The following is a 25,832-nucleotide window of genomic DNA, read 5'->3' on the forward strand; positions in this document are numbered from 1 at the left end:
CCATCCCTAGTGCTGGAACCTTTTTTGCCGCGGGCCTCCCTTGGAATCACGAGACCTCTTTGCCTCTGGACGCATTGCCACCCTGTTCTGAGAACCGTCCGCCTCCACCCTAGAGCCAGGACACCGGAGAAGGCACACACCCTGCTCGGGTCTCAGTGTCCTAAGAGAAGGGGTCTTGGTTGAGGCGACAAGAGGATGTGACACCGGCCGGGAGCGGTGGTCGCTTGTGCCGGGTAGGAGGGGGACTATTTTCTGAAGGAGGGGGCGAAGAAGAGAAAGGCGGCGGAGGTATATCTGGGCGGGGCAAGATGGCGGCGCCCTGTGGGCTTTAAAGAGTCCTGAGTGGTAAACAGCTGAGCGTAGGCGAAGGAGGCGCAGCCGCCGGAGCAGAATCAGAAGGGTGAATATCCAGGTTTGGGGTTGGGCAAGAATGAATGGATGACACTGGGGAAAGCAGGGGGGAAGGAAGAAGAAACTGGGGTAGAGATGAGAGGAATAAGGGGCAGTGGGGAAGGAGTGGTCGATCAGGCGAGAGGAAGCAGAAAAGAGGGTGAAGCATGGGGGGCAGGGCTGTCTATGTTTGCATCGGAGCAGAAGGGAGGCGAAGAAACAATAAAGGGGTAGCGTGCATTTAAATTGGAGCTTTTTGGTTGAGGAAAGCCTTTTTGTCATTGCAACTTTTCAGTTTATCTGTAACAACGCCCCTGGGAGGTAGGTCAGGGAAAAGTGTGTTGTTGGGGGGAGGGGGGAGAAAGAAAGTGGCGATGCGGAAGGAAAGCTAAATATATTATGGGGGAGGGGCATGCGGGCAAAGAAATAATAAAAGAGGTAATGCGTCTCTGAATTGAAGCTCTTGCTGCGGAATAGTGTTTGCCTAAAAACAGGGTGGGGAGAAAAATGGAGAAGATGAGGGGAAGATCAATTTTAAGTATTATTTGGGGTTGGGGCCGAATGAGGAAGGGGCACGGTGGGGGCGGTGTAGAGAAGCAGAATCCTAAGACAGCTTGATAAATAATACTTGCGTTATAGTGCTTGTTTTGTGATCAGAGTGCTTCATGTACATTGGGGTTGTAGCCAATGCTAGTACTACTGAAAGCAGACCTATTGATATTAATTGACCTAACTTACCCATGTAACTTGGGCATCAGTGGTTCTACTGAGTAGGAGTAGCAGTTGATACAACCAATTGTTTATTGTTTTAAAGCTATGAAGCAAACCTTTAGACGAGAAGAAATGGAGAATAAGGTCCAACAAGGGGGAGGGAAGCAAGGGTAGATGGGCTGTGTTATGTAAGGAAGGGTAAAGGAATGATATTTATTTCAGTTTTATAGCTTTTAGTGTTATTTGTGTGCTATTCCTGTGAGGTGGGCAGGGCTAAGTAGAGGTGGTAGTGGGTAGAGGAGAGAAAGGGGGGGAGTACAAAGACATGGGTGAATTGCCTTTGTGAATCTTCCCCAGTCCTCTTGTGTTTAAGCTTGTTTTTGAAACGGCCTCTCTCTGCCCCTTGAACCAGGAAGTCCCTTCCTTCTAAGGGCCCCTTTATCTGAGATGCATTTTAACCAGTGTTTGGCAAATCTTGACTAACCTGTTTTTGAAAATGGAAAGTTGGCTCGTGTATATAGCCCCCCTTGGATCCTACTTGTGGGCTTCTCATAGGTATCTGTTTGGCCACTGTGATGCAGCAGGGTTTTGTTACGTTCTTTTGGGGGGGAAGAAAATGCACCCTTCTCCTCTGAAAAACATCCTGTTGACTAGCTCTAATTCAGAGGGACCCACAAATAAAGGAACAAAATACTCTTTTGTTTTTAGCTGCATTATTTCTGTTGCAAGGCTTTCTGTTTTTCAGGCACAGTCAGCTGGCTTGCTTATCCTATTGTTCTTGTGGATCTCTGGCTTAGATTGAGAGGAAAGCCACTCTTCCTAGGTATAGCTGTCAGTAGAGGGTATTCAAGGTGGTTGTATGCAGTACTTAAAAATTCTCTCAAATTATTTTTGTATGTGTGGCTGGTGATGACTTCTGTAGAATTCTACTGACTAATACCAACTATGGCTAATTTGTCAAAATGGCAGGCATACTTGAAGTACCTCAGGCCATCCTGTCTAATGAGCTTGTTACTAATAATACTCCACATCACTTAAAATAAGATTAATCCTTTAGAGTTTGTGACAGTTATTCCTTACAGGCATTGATTGTCTACAGTCAGGGAGAAGTTGTGGACTGCAACTTCCTCCAGCCCTAGCCAGTATGGCCGATAATCAGGGCTGATAGCAATTGTACTCCACACTGTCTGGAGGGCACTATGTTGGTTCTGTATGAGCAGTGAGTCAGTTTGGTCCAGCAGGTTATTCCCTGGTTGGCTTAGATGTGGAAACTATATTGAGCTTTCAGTCTATTTACTAGGTTGCCTTGGGCAAGTCATCTTTGAGGTACTTGTCTATAGCAATCCAAGGAAGAATCCACTTCAGCAGAATGTTACAGGAGGCTTTATGATAACTATTGTAATGTGCAGACTAAACTTCATGTCCTGGTTGACTTGGCTGTATGTGAAGGGAGATGACACCCTAAAAGTCTGCATTTTAAAAAATAATGCACTTCTGGATCAGGGTACCTTTTGATATAGCAAAATTATGTAAGACCAAGACCCAGTTTTGCATTGCATTGCATTTCCAACAAAGATGAGCCAGGTGTCCTTTGGAATGCTCATGGCAGCATTTGAAATTAACAGGGCGCCAGGTGCATTTTGCGCCTAACGATTTTATCTATTTGCGAGCACCTCTAAAAGTTTGGGTCCATTTTTTTGCGCCTGGCTGACACTCAGATTACTGAAATGTATGTGCTTCGAAGCTTCAAAGTATACGTTAAGGATAGTCAATATGTTAAGGAGTTTAACTGAAGTATAGTACCAATATTTTTATTGTAAGCACCAAATTAAACATGTATTAACAGTTTCTGTTAAAAATGTGATACAGTGGTACCCCGCTAGACGAAAATAATTCGTTCTGCGAAAATTTTCGTCTAGCGGGTTTTTCGTCTTGCGGAGCGGCAATGACAGCCGCGCTCCGCAAAACGAAAAAAAAAAAAGACGAAAATTTTTTGTCTTGCGAGGCAGCCCCATAGACTTTTTCGTCTTGCGGGGCAGCCTTCCGCTAGACGAATGCCTTCGTCTAGCGAGTTTTTCGTCTTGCGAGGCATTCGTCTAGCGGGGTACCACTGTATTAGCAATGTGTTACTTATGTAAATTGTGTATTAGTTCATGCTTATCAAAATAATAAATAAAAAGTTTTCCGACCCCACCCCCAATGGCGACTAGACATTCTGTTTGGGTGCCCACAACCCAGGTCCCAGGAGCCATTTGTCTCCTAGCTTTTCTATCCCAGTTTCTAACACTGGCTCATGGACAGGGCAAGCTGTTGTTGTTGTTGTTGTTGTTTAGTCATGTCCGACTCTTTGTGACCTCATGGACCAGAGCACGCCAGGCACTCCTATCTTCCACTGCCTCCCGCAGTTTGGTCAAACTCAAGTTGTTAGCTTTGAGAACACTGTCCAACCATCTCGTCCTCTGTCCTCCCCTTCTCCTTGTGCCCTCAGTCTTTCCCAACATCAGGGTCTTTTCCCGGGAGTCTTCTTTTCTCATGAGGTGGCCAAAGTATTGGAGCTTCAGGATCTGTCATTGTATTCAGGGACCTGTTGCTTTTAAACTTCATATAGTCACAGAGCTGTAAGGACATAGCTACAGGGGTAACTTACAGGCATTACTTTTTTGAGCCATGATAGAAGAAGCTTTAGATTTAAGTCTTCCAGTTAGGTCTGGCTCTTTTGAGAGAACCTTGATCACCAAACATGGCTTGACATGGCATCTTCATTCCTACAATTGTTCCCTGGTCATGGCTTCCTCCCAGAAATCATGGGAGCTCAAGTTTGTCATGGACTCTGAGGGTTAAGAGACAGTGTATTCCCCTCACAGAGCTACAGTTCCCAGAGTTCCCTAGGAAGAGGGATTGATTTTTATACTCTGGAATTTTTAGCTTTGTAAGCGATATAGGTGTCTTCTAGCAACTCTCAGCACCCTTGCCAAACTACAGCTCCCATGATTCTTCAGAAGAGTCCATGATTGTTGCAGGTGGTACCTTAGTGCTTTAAGGATATGGCACCTGTGTGCAACTTACTATTGAAGGGCAGGAGCAGTGGCCGTCTGGAAAGACTCAAAATACAGTTTGTGGTTTTAGTTAGGGCAAATTGTTGAATGCAGGAGTGCTCAACAGCTATTTAATCATCATCCTTTCTCTTTATTTTTCCTATCTACTGGTGTTAATGAAAAAGTCAGATTTTCTAGCACTGGAAAGAGAGTCAGCATTACAGCTAGAGAGTTCTGAACTTTTGCATTTTATAGATGTTTAAATTGCAGCCTGTTTTTTCCGGAATGCTATTTAATGCTCTGCAAGTGTTTGGGATTTTTATTTTTAATTGAAATGTGATAGTTCTTCTTTGGCGTTGAGTGCCCTTCACTAACCCATATATATATTAAAGCTGTCCTTGATGTTGTATGACAGTTGCCGAATGCCTTAAGGAGGGTTTTCGGTTTTTGTGCTTGGGTTTGGCTTCTGCTTACAAAATGGCAGCATTGCCTGTCAGCTGTCACAATCTAAACAAATCTCACATAACTTCCTTTTCAGTTTTCCCTGATAGTTCCAAGACTCTGGGAAATGGCGGTTTGGTTCTGCAGCAACAGCTCTTTTGTCAAAGAATTATTGACGCTGGGTCTGTCCTGAAATTAAAGCTCTGTGCAAGATGTTGTGTTACTATTGCTAGTACAATATCAAAATAGCAGTGAAAAGGAGGTGATGACACTGGAGATGAAGACAACAGTGGCAGGAGTCCAGTTGACTTGGCACCAGCCAGCATGACTTGGCTTGAGGCATTCAGCCCAGTTCTTGGCATTAAAAGAAAAGATAAAAACCTGCCCCCCCTTGCTGTTTGCTAGAAATCGGTGAGTTCGCAAAAATAGACTCCTGTAGGCTGCGAGGATTTCAATCTCATTTTGAAAGGCAAAAATAGGAAATGTCCAGAAAATCTGTTTAAAGTGCTTTGTTAGGGGTGGTGGGAGAGCTTTACTTTTTGAATCTCAAGACTGGCCTGGGTTCAAATATCAGGCCTCACATACAGATTCCTGTATTGTTTTAGCCAGCCTGCGATATATCAAACTCAGTTTGCCTTCTGTAAAATAATAATAATGCCCTTCATAAAATCAGGATAATCACCCTAAAGCTGACTATATAATCTGCTGGAAGCTAACTGCTAAATTGTCAAGAACACTGTACTCCAGTTATACTGGGAACAACCCCTGTATAAATAAAATAAAACGAGTATTTTTTTTGAACCCCATTGATTTTGCTGAGAGAGATTTAGGCATATGTTTAATTCATTTAAAGTGTTGAAGAACAGTTAATAATAACAAAATTTGCTGCTGGTGTACACCAGAATAAGTTTATTTCAGATAGTAGTAGTGTTGTAAGCCAAAAATGGCATATATTCTGAGTTACGCCAATAAAACTCGGAGACAAGAGGAGAGCCAGTTTGGTGTAGTGGTTAGGAGCGGCAGACTCGTAATCTGGGGAACCGGGTTCGTGTCTGCACTCCTCCACATGCAGCTGCTGGGTGACCTTGGGCTAGTCACACTTCTCTGAAGTCTCTCAGCCCCACTCACCTCACAGAGTGTTTGTTGTGGGGGAGGAAGGGAAAGGAGAATGTTAGCCGCTTTGAGACTCCTTCGGGTAGTAAAAAGCGGGATATCAAATCCAAACTCTTCTTCTTCTTCTTCTTAGGAGTCCATTGTTGTTTATTGCAAAGTAATAGGTTGCAGTTGAAACTTTTCGCAAAACTGCAACCCCGCCCAAAGGTCCGGGCAGGGGTATTTATAACATTTCAAACAAAGGATTTCAGTTTAACCAATCATGTACTTCATTACCTCATTCTAGCGTGCACAATAAGCATTGCTAATTAAACTTTGATTCTCACTGTGATCTGTTACATTGTGTTAGTAGTATGCATGTTGGGAAACTGTGTTACGTGTAGCCATTTGCACCATGTATCTACTTATGTTCTAGCTTACGAGCTGCATCTTTGTGATTGACATACAGTCATACCTCGGGTTACGGTAGCTGTGGGTTGCGTTTTTTCGCATTACGAATGCGGCAAACCTGGAAGTGTTTACTTCCGGGTTCCACCGCACGCGCAGAAGCACTCCGCACGGTTGCGCATGCGCAGAAGTGCGATATCGCCGTTCAGGTTGCGGACTTTTCGGGGTGCATATGGCACCCCGGAATGGATCGTGTCCGCAGCCCAAGGTACCACTGTACTTGCTGTCCTTCTGTCCCAGTGGGGATGGCATCTTTGCCAAATCATCAGTTTCTTAAAGCAACAGGTTACCATAACTTCTCAATTAGAAGCATATTCAAGGATTTGTAGGGGTTCACATTATCACATTCATTATTTGGGCCACTACCACAGTAGTTTTCATTTTCTGAGCATGCATATACCTTGAAAGCTTTGGGGGTTGAGGTGTGAAAAAGTCAGTATTGGGCTGAAGACAAAAAACAAAAACAAAAAACCGTTTCTAAAGCAGGGGTTTTATTTATTTCTCTTGCCTCAGTAAAACGGAAGCAGTGGGAGTCAACACAGCCAGTGTGGCATGCATAGTAGCATTTTGTGTGAAGAAAAATGGCTCAGCATGGAAATATCAGCCATCTTCTGGCCATACTGGATTCCCCACATCTGACTGTCCTGGAAGGTGTAAAGTCTGAGCTTAGAGAAATCCTAAACTCAGGTAAGTATCAGTCATATCTCCAGTGATGTCCACAGCATTTCTGAAGTTCCTCACATTTTATTCTGAAGCAGCTGGCCCACAACTGCTGCTGAACCGAAGGTGGCCACTGAATAGTGCTATTTTAAATTGTTGTCTGCCAAAAGACTGATATTAATTCATTGGAAAGATAATACCATGCCCCCCCCTCAATCAATGGATGGAAGTCATGACAATGCTTGCAGCATACAAATGGATTGCTTTTAGACAGATTGTGTATGGATAAATAAATTGATAGTTTGAATCCATTTATAAAATAATTTGTTAATAATTTTACATTTGGTGGAATAATTGTATTATTTGTACACCCATATATTGTATTTCAGTTTCAGCCCCCCTTCTTTTCTTTCACTTTACTTCCTTACTGAAAACTTTAAATAAAATATTAAAAAATAAAATCCTATAATTCCCCACAGGATAAATGTTAAATTGCATAGTACCCAGTGGATTTATTCTGTAACCTCCTATATAAGTTTCTTCAAATCGTTTCTAACCAATACATCTTTTTTGTGTATGTGAATGCACTGATCTGTAATTGTGTTTTCTTTTGGTGGCCAATAACCACATCAGACCGCGGGCCAGTGCTTAATACCTTGGTGGATTACTACTTGGAAACAAGTTCTGAGCAAGTCTTGCATGTCCTGTGCACGCTTCAAGAGCCACACGACAAGGTAATGCACATGTATGTTGACATAAGAAACGTTTCTCCAGAAATTGAGAAAACGCTCAATGGAAGAAGGGATGTTTGAAAAGTCTGCCATGTGTCATTGAGCTGAAGAATTGCTGAGCTGCTTTAAAAAGCAACAAGACTGGGACCCACTTAGATCATAAGATGAGCGCAGCTGAATGAAGCCAGTGGCCCACCTAGTCCAGCATCCTGTTCTCGCAGTGGCCAATCAGACGCCCATTATGGGAAGCCTGCAAGCGGAACCTGCATGCAGCAGCTATTTTGTCACTTGTGATTCTCAGCAACTGGTATTTAGGAGATGCAGCCTGTGACAGCAGAGGTGAAACATAGCTACCATGGCTAGTAGCCATTGATAGCTTTATCCTCCATGATTTTGTCTGATCAACTTTTTATTTATTTAATAAAACGTATAAACTGCTTGATTGTGTGTGTGTGTGTGTGTGGAATACATAAAAGCAGTTTTTAAAAGCCATTGAAGCTGGTGTCCGTCACTGCCAATCACTTCCCATGTGACTAGGTGCCTCTGAGCAGCTTCTTCCATGGTCCAGTCTTGAGCATGTATGAATGATGCAACCTTATGAATTGAGCCAATTGTGGGTCTTTAATTGTGGTACTGTTCTTGAGCCACAACCACTAGTTAAATGAAACTACTGTGGGGTGTTTATCTTCTACATTTGCACTTGTTTGTATTTTTAGAATGTTTCTGAATGCCAGCCAACCATGTCCCTAAACCGATATTCTCAGCATTCAGCAGCCATTGAGTCAATATTGGACTGTTTTGGAGTTGTTGCCCTTTTTAACCTCCTTAATGTCTCCCCCAAAGATTGATTGTTGTTCTGCAAACTTTGGGGTTCCTTCTGAACATGCTAATATCCCCATGTTTTTCAGTGCCCTCCTTTTTACTATAATCCTGTTGGCATTCATTAGTTGCATTGGCTCTTGGAAGGAGAGATTTTTATATTGTAAGCCACTTTGAGTTTATTTTATAGTGAAAGGTGGGATGTAAACAAATATTTATTTCATTCAGTTTATATACAATTTGATTATAAAAAAGCATCTTAAAAACAGAATAAAGCAAATTAACAGTAAAAACATTCAAATAATAATTGAAATCAGTGATAAGCTAAAAACAGGTAAAAACACATATCAGCATTCTACATTTCTGGATAGGCTTGTCTGAACAAATGTTATCAGCAGGTGCCATCTAAGAGTATATAGCAAAATGCTTGCCTGATGTCAATAGGCAGGGATTTGCCAAGTTCCTAAAAGATTGGGTTGTTTTTTGTTTTTGTTTTTTTACAAATGCAGAACAAATGTTATGTGATAACTATGACAGAGCCAGTTTTGCAGATGGAAGTGGTCTAAAAGATTGGTTTTTGTTTTTTGTTTTTACAAATGCAGAACAAATGTTATGTGATAACTATGACATAGCCAGTTTTGCAGATGGAAGTGGTCAAGTGGGCATATGGGGTAAGGTGACCTAACAGGTGAACCAAGTCCAATGTTATTTAGGAGTGCTTTGAGATGCCTATGAAAGAGAGTGAGAGCAGGTTCAGTTATCTATTTTGGCTTCCCTCCAGGTAAATTCTCCATTTGCTTCTATCACAACTTCTCTCTTTATTTCTCTTAGCACCTTCTGGACAAAATCAATGAATGTATGAGCAGATCAAGTACCCGTCTCTCCGCTCTTTCACTCCTTGGGCATGTGATAAGATGTCAGCCATCTTGGAAACATAAGCTTTCTCAAGCATCTGTCCTGGTTACGTTGCTTAAATGTCTTAAGGTATGGATGCTGTGTAGTTGCAATTCTTGTTTATTATATGTTTCTGTGGAATGTGAGGACATACAGTGACCTCTCACAACTTGGTTTCCTCCAGATGTTCAGTGCTAAAACTTGCATCATCCCTGACTATTGGCTGTGCTAGCTGGGGCTGATGGGAGTTGTAGTCAAACAACATTTGGAGGGTGCAAGCCTGAGATACGGAAACAAAACCCTTTTGGACAGTGGTCACTGCACACTGTGGTTGCTATGCAAACCTTTGTGAATGGCGTCCAACCTAGAACTATTAATCAGGTAGGGCACATTCACATAACACCTTTATCAATTACTGATTTCTCTTCGATCATCATCCTACCATAGTGCAAGGACAGATAATGAGTCAAAGCCTGTTCCTGTTCATGCAAGTTGGATCAGTTTCCCTCATTCATATCAGAATGTTCCCTTTTCAAGGGATGTAGGCTTTAATTCTGAAACGGACCAATAAAATCAGAGTGGCAAAGTCTCCATTCTGAGAGAGAGAATCTCAAAACATGGTGAAAATAAATAACACCTCTTCACAACTGGGTTTGGGTTTTTGTTTTTTTGTTTTTTCATTGGGCTGTGTCCTACTCAGAGTAGAAAAGTTGAAATTAACAGACCCAGTTTAGTTACAGGTAGGTAGCTGTGTTGGTCTGCCATAGTCAAAACAAAATAAGAAATAAGAAATAAATCCTCCCAGTAGCACCTTAGAGACCAACTAAGTTTGTTCTTGATATGAGCTTTCGTGTGCATGCACACTTCAGATACACTGAAACAGAAGACCCAGGTTAGTAACCTGATACTGTTTTTAATGGGTCTGCTGTGAGTAGGACTAATATTTCATCCAACTCAGTGTGTTTTTACAACTATTGTCCCATTGTCCCAAATAGGGTCTTCACTGTTTGCTCTCTTCCCCCCTGCCCCCTGTGTAGCTTTGGCCAAGCCTCTCAAACATTGTTTCACATTTTAAATTTGGCACTTATCTCATATTCTGTTACTTTTATTGAACCCTGTTTATGTAAAAACGAGAGCAGGGAAATTAAATAACCTTTTTTTAAAAGGGAGTTTGTGAGAAATAAAGATTGTTTTAAATACGGTGGAATCATTCAAAGACCCCCTGCAAGGAGAAAACTAGATGTTGTGCAGAGGGACTTAAACCCTTCTACCTGACATGTTGCTTTATATGTAAAATGTTGGGTTTCCTTCATCTGTAGGAGCGTAAAAGCATGTGACACTAGTGGTGGCAAAGTAGTGCATTTCGGGAAACCATTTACAGTGGTGCCCCGCTAGACGAATGCCTCGCTAGACGAAAGGCATTTGCTAGCGGAAGGCTGCCCCGCAAGATGAAAAAAGTCTATGGGGCTGCCTCGCAAGACGATTTTTTTTTTTTCGTTGCGCGAAAACTGCTACTTTGTATTGGTGCTTCGCTAGACAAAAAAACCGCTAGACGAAGATACTCGCAGAACGAATTATGTTCGTCTAGCGGGGCACCACTGTACCACGTTGTAAGGGTTGTACAAATGCAGTCTCTGCTAAGGAGCATTGAAAGAGCTATTGATACCCTAACTGAACCCACAGAAATGAAGGCAATGGAGTAGAGGGCTTTCCTAACACTTGTGATGCATCTGTCAGGAAATCTTAGACCTCTGAATAGTTGTCTTTTTCTTTTTCCTACTCATCCTTCGCAGAGTGACACGGATGTAGTGGTCCTCATCACAGGTGTGCTAGTGTTAATAACGATGCTGCCAATGATCCCCCAGTCTGGGAAGCAGTACCTGCATGACTACTTTGGCATCTTTGGTCGCCTTTCTTCCTGGAACTTGAAGAATCCAGGTGAGATGCTAGAAAACGTCTGCTGTGAACAAGCTTACCCTTGGAAACGTCTGTAGCTCAGTGGTAGGGCATCTGCTTTGCATGCAGAAGAGCCCCTGCCAGTCAGCATAGATCAGTGTTGTTGAACCTGGGGTCCCCAGATGTGAGTAAACTACAACTCCCACAATTCACAGCCAGCTTAGCAAGATGGTCAAGGATGGTGGGAGTTTTAGTCCACTTACCGGTACATCAAGGTAACCAAAACTGAATAGCTCTCAATGTAGCCCATACTGAGCTAAATAAACCAAAGGCCTGGCTCAGTATAAGGCAGTTTACTAATTCTCCCAGCCTTGCTGAAGTTCCTTAAATTCAGACTACAATTCTGGCCCGGGATACACAACCCCCTCAAATTGTAGCATAGTGTTTTCAGAGTGTTGGACCCAGGACTTGGGAGACCAGGGTTTCAATCCAGACTCTTGCCTTGAAAGCTCATTGGGTAACCTTGTGTCACAGTCATTGTGTCTCAGCCTGACATTGTGCTTTACAAGAAGCAGCCCTTGAAATTGACTGGAAATTTCTATTGGTGCAAAATGCAGCAGCCAGATTACTGGGGCTCCATTTTGATCTTTCATCGTCTGGGTTTTAAATCGGCTACGTTGAAGACTCACTTTTACTCTGACCCCCGAGATGTAAATTTTCAGGACACACCACAGTTTTTTTGTGATTGTAGGTTATTTTTAATGTTTGCATTTTAAATTGTTGTAAAGATTGTCATCTAATCTCCATTTTAACACATTGTCCCAGAGTGAGCCATTGAGTTTAAATCAGACTTGCACACAGTTTTCTAAAAAGCCATATTTTCCTAAGGTGCTGAACTCACAGCCAGTTCCCATTCAAAATTATTCTCCCCCCACTCCCTTTGTGCACCCATGGAAATGTGGCACTTACTATGACAATATTTATATTTATTTATATTCCTCCTTTTTCTGAGACTGGGACTCAAGGTGACATACACAAATTAAAAACAACACAGATAAAATGCAAAAAGCTGAAAACGTGTAAAAGACAATTGTTAAAAAGTAATTAAACTAATGGAATTAAAACAATACTGAAAAACACAAATCATACAGCTATTAAAACACAGTATTTTTAGGGGGGGGCACATGTCCAGAGACCTCAATAATAGGAGTCATTGTAACCTGCTTTACGTCTTTACCTCCATAGGACACACGGCTGAGATCTACCTGGTCCACCTCCATGCCAGTGTGTATGCCCTCTTTCACCGCCTTTACGGAATGTACCCTTGCAATTTTGTCTCCTTTCTGCGCTCCCACTACAGTATGAAAGAAAACTTGGAGACCTTTGAAGAGATAGTCAAGGTAAAACTTTTTCTTTAAAGCACATCTTGTTTGTGTGTGCCTGTAAGTCAGAAAGACCTGACCCAAGCTTCTTTTTCAGAATTGCATGATTGCTGGTATTTATTTATTTTTGTATTGGCTGTTCACTGTAATGAAACGAATAACTAGTTGAACCTGCATCTGAGGAAGTGGGCTTCTAAAGAGAAATTGGAAGTCCAGCAATCAATTGGAACTGAAAATTAATACCTGCAATCAGGTGTGAATAGGGAAGGGCCATATATATGCATACAGAAGGTCTTGGGTTCAATCCCCAATGACATCTTCAGATGGAGGTGGGAGAGAATCCCTGCCTGAAACCCTAGAGAACTGCTGCCTGCCATGGTGGACAGCACTGATTGATTAATGTTCTTAAAGACAAAGAGATGCCTGGACGGTTAAGTCCAGCATGACTAAACCGCTTCTGGTGCAACAGGACACCATGACAGAAGCCAAAGCACATGGAAATGGCATTTACCTTCCCGCGCAGCGGCACCTATTTATGGACTTGCTACTGGTACGCTTTCAAACTGCTGGGTTGGCAGGAGCTGAGACAGAACAGCAGGAGTTCACCCCGTTGTGCAGACTTGAACTGCCAACCTTGTTGGTTTAGACCACAGCACACACACCCCCTGCGCGTGCCCCCCAGTAGTCTTACTAGGTATAAGGCAGCGTCCTATGTTCATCACGTTTGTTTATGGCTACCCGGAAATAACAGAACTGTGTTGTAACAGTCAAATGGTCATCTAGACCTCAGATGATAGAAAAAAGAAAGTATTCAACACAACACACAGCAGCAGAATTTGCTTCCACAGGATGCAGTGATGGCTAACTTAGATGGCTTGACAAGAGTTTTAGGCATATTCAAAGACAATCAGACTGTAACTGGCTACTGACCCTGGTGGATATCTTCAGGCTCCACAGTAAGAGGGAAGTACCGTATTTTTCGCTCCATGACGCACTTTTTTCCTCCTAAAAAGTAAGGGGAAATACCTGTGCATCTTATGGAGCGAATGGTGGTCCCTGGAGCTGAATTGCCCAGGGGCCAAAAGCAGATTGTGCTTTTTATTTTACAAAGAGAAAAGGGAGTGTTGAAAGGACCCCGCTCAGCAGCTGATCAGCAAGAGATCGGGAGATTAGGGGCTCCCTTTCAGCCCCGCCCTCCTTTGTTGAATGTGCTGCAGAGGGAGGTTGTTTGTTTCCCCAGGACATGTGACTGGCTGATTAGATTATCTGTCTGGAAACAGTAGAAACGGCTCCCTTTCCTTAAGATTTTTCAGAAATGTGAGTTAAACCCCATAAAAATGGGGCTTTTCCTCTTTGCTTTTCCCCCTTTGCAAAAGGAGCTTTGCTTTTTGCAAAAAAGCTGCAAAACCTTTAGCTGATCCTCAAAAAAACAAACAAACAAACCCAGGGCTTTTCCCTTTGCCAAAAAAGCTGCAAAACTTTTAGCTGATCCTCAAAAAAGCCAGGGCTTTTCCCTTTGCAAAAATGCTGCAAAACATTTAGCTGAACCTCAAAAAAAGGGGGCTTTTAGAGGAGGAAAACCAGAAAAATATTTTTTCCCCCTTGTTTCCTCCTGTAAAAATGAGGTGTGCCCTATGGTCCGGTGCGTCCTATGGAGTGAAAAATATGGTATGCTTTTGAATACCAGCTGCTGGGAATCACCAGTGGGGAGAGACGTATTGGGCTTGGGTCATGCTTGTATGCTTCCCATCATGGGCATCTAGCTGACCAGTATGAGGACAGGATGCTAGTCTAGATGGGCCTTTGGTGGTCTGATTCAACAGAGTTCTTTGTATGATATAGCAAAATAAAATACCAATTTTCTCTCTCTGTTTCTTCCAGCCAATGATGGCACATGTGCGCATCCACCCTGAGCTAGTGACTGGATCCAAGGATCACGAACTGGACCCTCGGAGGTATGTACATTCCCATCCGTTTTAAAAGAGAGGCTGTGATTGAACATTTAGCTTGTCCCTTCTGAAATAAAAATACTAAGTTCATGGCATTCTGCAATAAACCCTTTCTAAAATCATCCCTAGGTTAGACCATAGTGACTCCCATGTCACCCTAGGGCTGGCTTTTCAAAAATATTTTAAATGTTTTTCATAAATATTTCCTGTAAATAGAAATTGTATCATAAATTCTGTGATGGGGTGGAAATTGACTGGTGGTGCTTGGACCTAAAACAGGTGGAAGAGGCTAGAAACCCATGATGTTTTGATAGAATGTGCCAGTATCTCCCTGGACCCCGCAGAAGCTTCCAGTGAAGATGACTACTATTCACCTTCCCAGAAGATGGGCTCTTACCCTCAGCATCGCTCCTCTGATTTTGTTTCCAATTCTTCCGTTGCTTTGCAGAAAAACTTTGGTAAGGTCCCGCAGTTGTTCAGAATGTCTATAAACAGCAGGCACTGTCCTTGAAGAACCAGCTAGGAGCAGATGTATTGCTCATTCAAGCAAACCAAGTTTACTAGTTCTCTCCTCAGAATGCTGTTCTCTGTCCCTTCTTTTTTTTTTTTTTTGCCTTAACCACGGTTTCCTGTGACACATGCCCTGATGCTAACCAGACCCTGTCATACACTAGTTTTGCTAACCTTATCTAAGCTGGAACCTGGCTAGTGTTGGTGTACATGGTAAGTGAACTCATGTATGAGGTAGCAAGTGGAGGGATAGAAGGCAGACACCATGCCTGTGGTTGAATCCAGGTTTTTGCAAACCATGGTTTATTGCAAGCCAGAGTAATGGTTGCAGTGGGCTCAAGACTGCTCTGGGAACTGTATCTATGTGTCTAATGTTCTGACCTGCCACTGTCTTCCCTGTGCCCCACTTGAGTTGCTTATACTGCTTTAAAGCAGGAGTCAGCTCTCCTTTGCTGAGCCCCTTTCAGAACTTCATGCTGTGCTGTAAATTTCCATTTCCAGCTGGTTCAAGAAAGCCCACCACCATGTTCTCCATCCAAATAAAAAGGCTACTGCCAATCAGAGTAGATAGTACTAGATGAGATTGACAAGGAATCTGACTTGGTATAACACAGCTTCCTATATTCCTAGAAAGGGCTGTAGCTCAGTGATAGAACATCTGCTTTGCATGCAGAAGGTCCCAGGTCCAATCCCTGACATCTCTAGGTAGGGCTGGCATTGTCCATTTCCTGAAGTCCTGGAGTGCTCCTGCCAGTCTGTGTAGACAATACTGAGCTAGATAAAACAATGAACTGTGTATGCAGCAGCTTCCTAGGTTCCTAATGCCTAATTTTTGATAGCATTCCAAGCTACAAATTTTGGGAGGGGGAATCCTGCTGGATAGGAAATGATTTTTATACGGCTTTATTTTGGGAGAAATAATTCCCTTTCACCCTTTATTCTCCATCTTCTTTAATAAAAAATACAGGAACATCAACTTCTATCGCTGCTCGGCTGTCGCGAACGCCAGGGCAGCTACCTCAGATCTTCAAGTTTCAGTCCTCGTTTCTGTCAGCTGAGCAGGTAACCCTGATTGTGTTGCGGCTGTTATATTTTTCTTTTACTGGTTACAGTTATAAATTGTTTTCCAGAAAGATCTCAGGAAAATATAAAATAAAAGATAACACATCAAAATACATCAAATGAAAGAATGCAGAAGCCATAAATACTGATCACTTGCAGCGGTTGAGCATTAAACCAATTAAAATCTCAAATCTGTAAAGCCCTGGGAAACAAGAGCATCCTCAACCTGTGTCTCAGTGTAAAAAGTGAGGAGGGCAAACACTGCTCTAGAAGGGAGCTATGAGGAAGAGCCCCAGATCAGTGTTGGAACACATGCTTTGCCATGCCAGGTTCAATCCCTGGTATCTCCAGATAGGGCTGAGAAAGACTTGTGTCTGATTCCCCTGAGAGAGTCGCTGTCAGTCAGTCTTGATAGTACTGAGCTAGATTGACTGCATGGTCTGATATCAGTGTATGGCAGCTTCCTGTATTGGGAGTTCCAAAGCTTGGATGCCACCACAGAGAAGGCCCTGTTACGCGTCCTTGAATCACAAATCCTAGCGGGGTCAATGAGCAGACACACACACTAGTCAAAGTTAATGATAGAGTTGGTTGGCCTTGTAGAAGGTGTTTCTGCAGAGACTTGAGTCTATAGCCATGCAGGGCTTTATTTAATTTGATACCAGTGCCTTAAATTCAGCCCAAAACCACACAGGCAGCTAGTGCCAGGTTAACATGCTCTTACCTTGCTGCCCTAGTTGATGACATGCTCCCGTCAGCCCCCCAGCTTTGTCAATGGAGTTGGGAGCCCAAAGCATCTGGAGGGTACACCAGGTTGGTGAAGACTGGAACAGAGATGGAAGTTTAAAGTGGTGATGGCACTGAAAGTGGATGCAGGAGGTCTGATTTTCCCTCCTTTCTATTGGGTACACTGGGAAAAACCCTGCCACTCTTTTTCCAGGTGACCTTCTGGAGCCCTGCCGTTGCTTGTGGCATGACCACTCCCCCCCACTCCCCTGGAATTGTTTTGGAGACACCTTATACCACAGCCCAGACTCTCAACAGGACCTATAACATACCAGGTAGGGCCAGCCATATTGGGGTTTTCTTTTCAGCACCCTGGCAGTTTTGTCAGCAACAAAAACTAGTTAACTGCCAAACCATTGATTGGCCTGTGACATTATTGCACAAGCCCCTGAAGCCTCTAAACTGGGGCTGGCCAGAATATACCCTTGGTTGCCTGACTGGAGGATGGATAGAGGTGAGTGCGTTTGGTGGGAAGAGAGATATGTGGGTGCATAGAAACCTCTTAAATTCTGTATGGCTGGTACATAACCTGTGGTACAAAGGTAAAGAGTTAACTTTGCTCTACCTACGTTTGGCCTCTGGCTCTGCACACCACTGGCACAGGACACCTGGAATGTTTGCCCATGAGGGAGCATAGTCCTTGGGAAGCTGAAAAGTGCTCTCCCCAACCCTTGCTTTTTTTAAAAAAAGGGTCAGGCATATTAACATTTGTAAGGGAATATTTTTTTTCCTGTATTTTCTTTTTAACAGCCGAGAAAGGAGCCCACCTAGAAACTGCCACCTCCCCACCTCCCTCATGCAGTTCAGAAGAAGCTGCTCATGTTTCAGTTTCCACTGCGCCTCACAGAAAGGTACCATCAAAGTTTATAGCGCTTGGCAAAATGGGGATTCCACTTTTGAACTTGGCCTATGAGCAGATTTAAAAAGTAATAGATTATGGCTGACTTTCATGAGACTGGCAAGGCCATTCTGATTTCTAGTTCACCAGAAGCAACCATAACATGATTTCCCCCACCCTACATTATGGTGCTGAAATGAAGAAAGCTTTAAGGACTAACCATGGAGTGGACTTTTGGATGAAAGGACTTTGAGCACAGTGCTGGTTCTGAAAACTAATTCCACTACTCAAGAGGCATCCTATGGTTTAATTTTAAACTGTATGTTCCTTGCACCTGGTTTCGTTTCATAGAACTTGTGAAATCTAGTTGTTAAAAAAGGGGGGGGGCACTACTAACGCTGACAAGTCTGAAGTCTGCATAGCCCTGTCTAAAGAACTCTACTTTAGGTAGAAGCTACTTGCTGTTTTGGGACGCGGATGGCGCTGTGGGCTTGCTGATCAGAAGATTGGCGGTTCGAATCCCCTCAACGGGGTGAGCTGCCGTTGTTTGGTCCCAGCTCCTGCCAACCTAGCAGTTCGAAAGCACGTCAGAGTGCAAGTAGATAAATAGGTACCGCTCCAGCGGGAAGGTAAATGGCATTTCCGTGCACTGCTCTGGTTCGTCAGAAAGCAGCTTAGTCATGCTGGCCACATGACCCGGAAGCTGTACGCCGGCTCCCTCGGCCAGTAACAGGAGATGAGCCTAATGGTCAGGTGTCCCTTTACCTTTACCTTTACTTGCTGTTTATTTGCAAGACTTACAGGCATTCCCCCTCCCCATATACATGTTCTACTCGTGTGCCCTTGCATATGCATAGCACCAGGAAATAAATAAATAGAATCATACCAGGAAATGGCAGGAGAGAGCTGGAGAGTCCCTCCCTGGAGCAAAAAAAAAAAAAAGACTTCAGTGAGGGTTGAGGAAGAGACTGAAGGCCCAGTGGGGTTCTGTTTAGGCTGATCACATGGGGTAGCACAGCAGCAGCCACTACCGCTTTCCCACACATCCTCCAGCCAGCCCCAGAGCTTCAGCTCTAGATATTTTGGTCTGGATTGGAGAAAGAGCAGGAAAGAGATCTGGAGAGCAGGGGAAAGTAGGCTTTTAGAGGGTGTACCCCACTTTACACAATTTTGCTTGTGCGCACTAGGGCCCAGAATGTAACCCCCCCCCCCACACACACATAAGTGGGTGGATGCCTGTATTTATAGCCCATCTTTTCTCCAAGAAGTTCATGGTAATGTACATGGTTCTTCCCCATAACAACCCTGTGAGTCTGGTTATACTGAGAGGCAGTGATGGTCCTGCGATCAACCAGTGAGCTTCATGGCTGAGTAGGGATTCGAACTCTGGTCTCCCAGGTCTTAGTTGGGCACTCTACACCATACTTGCTGCTCAGCCTCCTTCCTTCCCATCAGTCTTGGCTTGTGGGGGGCTGTCATTTTGTCAGTTCATTCATATGCAGGGGCGGAATTACCTGCTCACCCAGAGCAGTGACTTGGGTATATGAGGGAAGCTCCTCCAGAAGACCTGTTGTATTATATTTTCCCTTGCACACATGCTTGGTCCTCCTCCTGGTTTTAATTGGGTGTGTGTGTTGGGGGTGCTCCTTTTCTGTTCAGTTTTGGGGAACATGTGAAGCGTTGTGATGGGGATGTGTCTGTGGCATGAAATTCTTGCTCTCTTCTAGGAGGGCAGAACCGATCCTGCAAGGTCTTTGTTGTCCCGACAGCCAAACATCACCCAAAGTTCTCAAGCTGTTGGTAAGCTTCACCTGAATTCCTACCTCCTAAATCTTTACCCTCTATCATCTCTTACAAATTGGGAGTGTCATTTGCACATCATGTCTCTGCTAGTTCATTAGATCAGTGTTTTTCAACCTTTTTTGGGCAAAGGCACACTTGTTTCATGAAAAAAATCACGAGGCACACCACCATTAGAAAATGTTAAAAAAAATTAACTCTGTGCCTATATTGACTATATATAAAGTAATTTTTCAATTTTTCCCACGGCACACCAGGCAACATCTCGCGGCACACTAGTGTGCCACGGAACAGTGGTTGAAAAACACTGCATTAGATGGCAGTCTTTAAGTGTGGAAGTTCTTCCATAGTGCCCCAGCCTGATGCACTGAGGACTCCTTTGTTTTTAAAGTGTGCGTGGGTAGAGCCAAATTTTGTGATGGTTTGGAGAAGAGGCTCTTTGGTGTGATTTGAACTTGCATTGCAACAATGTTTGTCACAGCATACATACTCCACAAGTTAAAACATTTTCTCTCTCTCTCTCTCGCCCCCCCTCTCCCTCTCCCCCCCTCTCTCCCTCTCCCCCCAAATAAAAGATTCTCACAGCAGTAAAAGTTTGGTAACTTTAAGTGACCTTCCTGGCATCCTGGGTGACCTGGAGGCCTCTTCTCAAGACAGCGGTGAGAAGGACCGAGAGGAAGGTAATGGGGTAGGGGGCGCTGGGAAGTTCAAGAACATCATGGCCAAGAGGGCATACTCTGTGCTCATGTGTCTGCTTGTTGGGATCTCACCTTGTGTAGCTCCAGAGGGAATTGTATGCTTCTGTCCAGGTTTGGGTAGGAGCTGAATGAAAACAGTGTTTTTTTTAGACTGGCAGTTTAGCTGTGGGCAAGGCTGTATGTGTGTGCATGTGCCATGATTTCCCTGGGGAATGCAGAACTTAATGTTAAGCACCAGCTTCAGCTACTTGAAGAAATACCTCTTTTGAAAACAAGTGGTAGAGCATCTGCTTTGCATGCAGAAGGTTCCTGCTTCAATCCACCAACGTCTCCAGGTAGGGCTTCGGAAAGGTTCCCTGTCTGAAACCCTGGAGAGACTGCTGCCGCCACCACCGCTACTACTACTACTACTACTCAGTTTGGACAATAGTGAACTAGATGAGCCAGTGGGCAGACTTTGTTTAAAGCAGCTTCTACTGTCAAGTTTCTATCCCTCATGGCTACAAAGAGACTGTTGAAACTATGTAGGGCAATGCCTGCTGAAATCTCAGAAAGCTATTGGGCTGTCTGAGCAGGGCTGCCAAGGGGCTGGAGCTTCACTGCCTCAAGACTAGCAAACCAAAAATGAATTCTGCAAAATACTAAATGTGGCATTTTGTCCTGCATTTTTTTAAAATAATAACAATAACAATAACAATAACAATAACAACAATAACAACAACAACAACAACAACAACAACAACAACAACAACAATAATAATAATAATAATAATAATAATAATAATAATAATACTGGAATAACGTAGTGTACATAGTTACAGAATCCCAAGTGTTTTCTTTATTTGGAGTGTATATTATCTTTGCACAGAATCTGCCCCTGGCAGGTCTCAGACCCTAATCATGTGATTCCTCAAGGAGTGATAACACCAGAGGGTTAAATTATTTTCAGTGCTCCTGCTCCACCTTTTGCAACAGCAGCTAAGGTGGGTGGATTTCCTGCCACTGATGAGCAGGTAGGGGGCCGCAAGTCTGATCCATCCACACTTTGCTTTTCTCTCTCCTTAGATGCCATATCAAGAGAGATCTCAGAGATCACCACAGCAGACACGGAACCTGTGGTGCCTCGGGGAGGTTTTGACTCTCCTTTCTACCGCCTGAATGAGGGTCTCCCCAGCTCAAAGAAATCCCAGCTGGCTGCCTCAAGTACACAGGGGCAGATCCTGGATTCCAAGCCCCATGCGTTGTCACCCCTTGCAGCATCGACACCACTTGTGGCCCAATCTGGGCTCAAAAGGTCACTGGATATGCCTAAGCAAACCTTCACGCCTATCGACCTACCCTGCCAAGACTCTGAGAATCATCCTTCTGGTCACCAGCAAAGCCAGGTGTCTCTGGGGTCTCCCATTGTTGCCCCTAGCCCTTGCAAGATTCCTGCACGCAAGTGGATGGGTTTTGGGGACGAGCAGCCCCCTGATTACGAGCACCTTTTTGAAGTGGTTTTGCCAAAGACCGCCTACCTTTTTGTCAGCAAGAAGACAGAAGAGCTTCTCAGGAAGGTCAATGCAGGTCACGACAAAGTGAACTCTTCCTCCCCATCCCCCTTGGAAATGCTGGATCGGCTCATACAGCATGGAGCAGATGCCCACAACAAACGGCTTGACCAGTAAGTGATGGCAGAGCTTGTATTCTTACGGCTGGGAGCTAGTGCGGTAACAAGAACAGGACTGAACCACTGTTTCAAGTTACTCGCAGGCTCCCTGTAATGCAGAAGTAGGGAAGCTGAGGCCTTGGGGCCAAATGCAACCTGGGCCACCGCCCTCCTTGAGTGTTTTTTCCTGACCAGAATGTAGATGGTTCCTCTTGATTGTTTGAACTGAGGGTAGCGAGTATAGTATGTAGAAACTAGCCTGCTGTAGAAAAGTTTTCTGTGTGTGTGTTTTGTGAAATATGCAAGTAACATATTAAAAAGATCCAAATGAACCTCACTAAAATATAAGCAAAAAGCTAAGATCCAAAGGCCTGTTTGAATAAAAATGTTTTTGCCTTGTCACCTAAAATAAAATAGTGTGATGGTGCTAGGCATACTTCCCGGGGGTGGGGTGGGGGTGAATGTTCCATAAATGGGGAGCCACCACTGAGGTTCATTTGTTGCCCTACCCAGTTTTGCCTCTGGCCCCACCATTGGCATGTGGCTCTTGGGGAAAATGGGATGGGGCTGTGGAAAGCTTGGAAATACCTCTGTGACTTCCCTCTCGTCCTCTGTTCTCCTTCAGCACAGCTCCCCCCACCCAGTTTGCCAAACAGTTCAAAATATTAATTACATTATGTAGAGCTCAGAAAAACAGCGCATATAACCTGCATGCTCCACTTTAAGAACTTGCTCTGATTTTTTTGAATTTTAGGTTTTTTTTGTTTTTTTGTTTTTAATTAGGGCTTCCTAATTGCTAAATTTACCACTACATTGGTGTAAATGGTCACTCACTTAGTCCTGAACCTTGGGACAGTGAGAGCAGTAGGGTGATGCTTGAAATCACCTGGGGTTTGTTGTTGCTTTTTAAAAAGAACATTTTTTACTGTAATCCAGAAAACCCTCCATTCTTATTTGTTCCTCAGATTACCTTTGTTAAGCAAATCAACTGACTGGACTCACTTTGGAGGTAAGGGTTGTTGTTGTTTTGGTTTTTTTGGAGGCATGTATTTTAATCCATGTGTTGGAGCAAAACTCTGCTTAGCTTTTGTATCAAGCTGCTGTGCATCTTTCCTCACTGCACTGGAGTCTTGCATTTGATGGTGCTTGATAGCTTCCAAGAGTGTAAATGGTATATTCCCTATTCACTGGCATCTGGTAATCCATTGCAGTTTCTTCATAGACTTCATGAACCAGAGTGCAGTGGCATCTAACCTAGATGTAAACAAAGAACATGGGGAAACTGGCCAGATCACACTTTTCCAAAACAGGGCTGCAGAGCACACACCAACCTGGTTGAAGGTGCTTTATGCTATGGGCAATGCTTGGACATCCATCTCTAAGGCTGGATTGGACAGTCATCTCCCCTATGAAGAAACGTGGCAGCATTTGGGACATTTTAGCTTAGCGAAAAGGCGAGTAAGAGGCAACATTATAGAAATTATACATAGCATGGAGAAAGTGAATAGAGTAGTTTTTCTATAACTCATGGACATCCATTGAAGCTGAATGTCAGCAGATGCAAGACAAATAAAGTTTTCCTTCACACAGCACATAGTTAAACTATGGAACTCACTTCCACAAGAGGCAGTGATGGTCACCAACCTAAAGGGCTTTAAAAGAGAATTAGACAAATTCAACAAGGATAAGACTATTGATGGCAGTTAGCTTTCATGGCTATGCTCTGCCCCCACAGTTAGAAGCATTAATGTTTCTGAATACCAGCTGCTGGAAACCACAGGAGGAGAGAGTGCTATTGCACTCAAATTCTGCTTGCAGGTTTCATACAGGTGTCTAGCTGGCTGCTGTGAATACAGAATACTGGCCCAGGTGGGCTGTTGGCCTGATCCAGCAGGCTTTTCTTACGTTCTTATTCCTGAGCTGCAGACCTTAATCCTTTAGGAGGGAGGAACTTTAGTTTAAGGGTGCTGGGAATTGTAGCTCTGCCCGGTGGTAAACTGCAGTTCCCAGGATTCTTCATGGGAAGCCCATGTGCCTTACATATATTGTGTGTATGCAACCTTGTTTGTGTGTCCTGTTTGCAAGGTGTCTTAGGCCTGCTGGTTGAATGGTGCCAGCATTTTTGCGTTCCACCCTCTTCTTTCTGCCTCCCTCTCAGGTGCTCCTGCCCCAGATGATTTCCATGTTCTCAGAATCCAGCTCCTCTTGCTGCACAATGAACTGTTGTATGAGCGCTTCAAGAGGCAACAGCACGCGCTGCGAAACCGGAGGCTCCTACGCAAAGTGATAAAAGTGACAGCCCTGGAGGAACACAATACTGCCATGGTGAGTGAAAGTCTCTATGGGGAGCCGCTTCATTGCAGGCAGTTTTCCACCTGCTGTGTTACTACTGGGGAAGGGGGGATGGAAGGCAACTTTGGGTCTGGTAGTGAAATGCAGAATTCCAAGGCACACTTATGTGGCCCCCATAATTCTCCTCACATATCCCCCCCATATTTCCAAGCTGTGCCTTTCACCAACTCTGCTTTGTGTCTTCCTTGAGTGTTTCTACATTTACGGTATAAACGCATTTACACTTTGCGTTTGACAAAACTTGCCCTTATTTGAAGTGGGCCCTTTTGACTGGTCTCTGCTTCCTGGCAGAAAGACCAACTGAGGCTCCAGGAGAAGGACATCCAAGCCCTGAAGCTCAGCCTGCAGACGGAGCAGGCCAATATCTGCAAGTTCCAGGAGGATCATGACATTGTTGTGGCTCGGCTCCACAGCCAGATCCGCCAGTTGCAGCAGGAACGGGAAGAGTATTACAATCACAGCCAGGAACTGAAGGTACAAGAAGTCTCTCGGTGTGCAGCAAGAGGGACATTGGGTTGGGGGCCAGCGAAGCCGGGGGGGAGGTGTCTCCCAAGGATATGGTGCTACTAACCAGCTTCGCTAATATTGTTTGGTTTTTTTTTAATAAGATCAGACTGGACGACTGCCACAAAATCATCGCAGGCCTGCGGCTGGAGTTGAACACGGCCAGCAGCAAGATGTGTCACACGGAATTGTTGCTGAGCCAGGTTTCTCAGAAGGTAAGAGCTAAATTTTCCTGTGGGGTTCCCACTTCCCCTATTTGTGTGCATAGTAACGTGTGGGAGGGGGGTCTATTGGTTTGTTTTTGTTTTAATATGCATTTTGTGTTGTGAGCATCTTTGAATGAAGGGTGTTATATAAATTTAATACAAAATAAACATGAAGGGCAGCAGGTTCCCCATCCTCTGGTAAACAGTACTTAAAAAATAATAATAATTGTGTAGTCTCTAACTAAAACTTTCTCTCTCTTAAGCTTTCTAACAGTGAGTCAGCCCAACAGCAGATGGAGATGTTGAACAGGCAACTCCTAGTCTTTGGGGAGATGAAAGAGTTGTGTTTGAAACAGCTTCAGCACAAACAGGCCGGCACAACTAAGGTATGCCTCAGGAGAGATGTGTGCCAGCAGCATAGCTCTGTGGCTCACATTGGGCAAACACAACAGACTGGCCCTGCAGGTGCCATTGGACTCCAGCATTCATGAATCCCAGCAGTGTGGCCTTATGGTCAGGGGTGCTGGGGAGTTGTGCCATAGCTACCAGTGGGGGGGGCACTAGCCAGGTTTTTTACCCCAGGTGATTCCTCCAGAGGGGTGCCATTGACATTTTAATCCCCGTGTGTGTACACAAATGCACATGTGGGGTGTTTGTGTCAAACTGGGTCTTTGAAATAAAGCCTAGTTTTGCAAATGAGCACGCATCAGATCAATAAATTGGGTGCTTCAGATATTGTTGGACCCCTCTTAGCCCCACTGATCAGGGATGATGGTAGCTACAGACAGGCCTGCAGCTGGGAGGACCATAGGTTAGCCAATTCTGTACTACTTTGAACCCTGCATGCCTTGAAAAAAGCATGTACTTAAAGAAGTACAGTAGTAATATTTATTTCCAATAAGAAAATTATGGCAGGCATTTCAATTTTCATCAAATTATCTGTGGCTGGGGAGATTTAAA

At 44.0% G+C, this 25,832-nt stretch overlaps 1 protein-coding gene across 2 annotated transcripts in view; it reads left to right on the top strand.

Moving 5' to 3' along the window:
• Positions 1-275: 275 nt before the first annotated feature.
• The window catches only part of TSC1 (TSC complex subunit 1), a 28,747-nt gene continuing 3,190 nt past the window's right edge, over positions 276-25,832 (top strand). The window contains exons 1-19 of one of the 2 annotated variants that reach the window (XM_033137339.1): positions 276-400; positions 6,651-6,824; positions 7,431-7,531; positions 9,179-9,331; positions 11,035-11,179; positions 12,383-12,537; positions 14,401-14,474; positions 14,748-14,926; positions 15,946-16,040; positions 16,981-17,101; positions 17,577-17,677; positions 19,392-19,464; positions 20,040-20,123; positions 21,228-21,825; positions 22,776-22,819; positions 23,969-24,135; positions 24,454-24,636; positions 24,771-24,881; positions 25,136-25,258. In XM_033137339.1, coding sequence (XP_032993230.1) covers positions 6,719-6,824; positions 7,431-7,531; positions 9,179-9,331; positions 11,035-11,179; positions 12,383-12,537; positions 14,401-14,474; positions 14,748-14,926; positions 15,946-16,040; positions 16,981-17,101; positions 17,577-17,677; positions 19,392-19,464; positions 20,040-20,123; positions 21,228-21,825; positions 22,776-22,819; positions 23,969-24,135; positions 24,454-24,636; positions 24,771-24,881; positions 25,136-25,258 — 2,613 coding nt within the window. In that variant the 5' untranslated portion in view covers positions 276-400; positions 6,651-6,718. Of the gene's footprint in view, positions 401-6,650; positions 6,825-7,430; positions 7,532-9,178; positions 9,332-11,034; positions 11,180-12,382; positions 12,538-14,400; positions 14,475-14,747; positions 14,927-15,945; positions 16,041-16,980; positions 17,102-17,576; positions 17,678-19,391; positions 19,465-20,039; positions 20,145-21,227; positions 21,826-22,775; positions 22,820-23,968; positions 24,136-24,453; positions 24,637-24,770; positions 24,882-25,135; positions 25,259-25,832 lie in introns of both variants that reach the window. The other variant, XM_033137338.1, reaches the window with a different exon arrangement.

The sequence above is a fragment of the Lacerta agilis genome, chromosome Z (assembly GCF_009819535.1).
Source record: "Lacerta agilis isolate rLacAgi1 chromosome Z, rLacAgi1.pri, whole genome shotgun sequence".
Classification (NCBI taxonomy): domain Eukaryota; kingdom Metazoa; phylum Chordata; class Lepidosauria; order Squamata; family Lacertidae; genus Lacerta; species Lacerta agilis.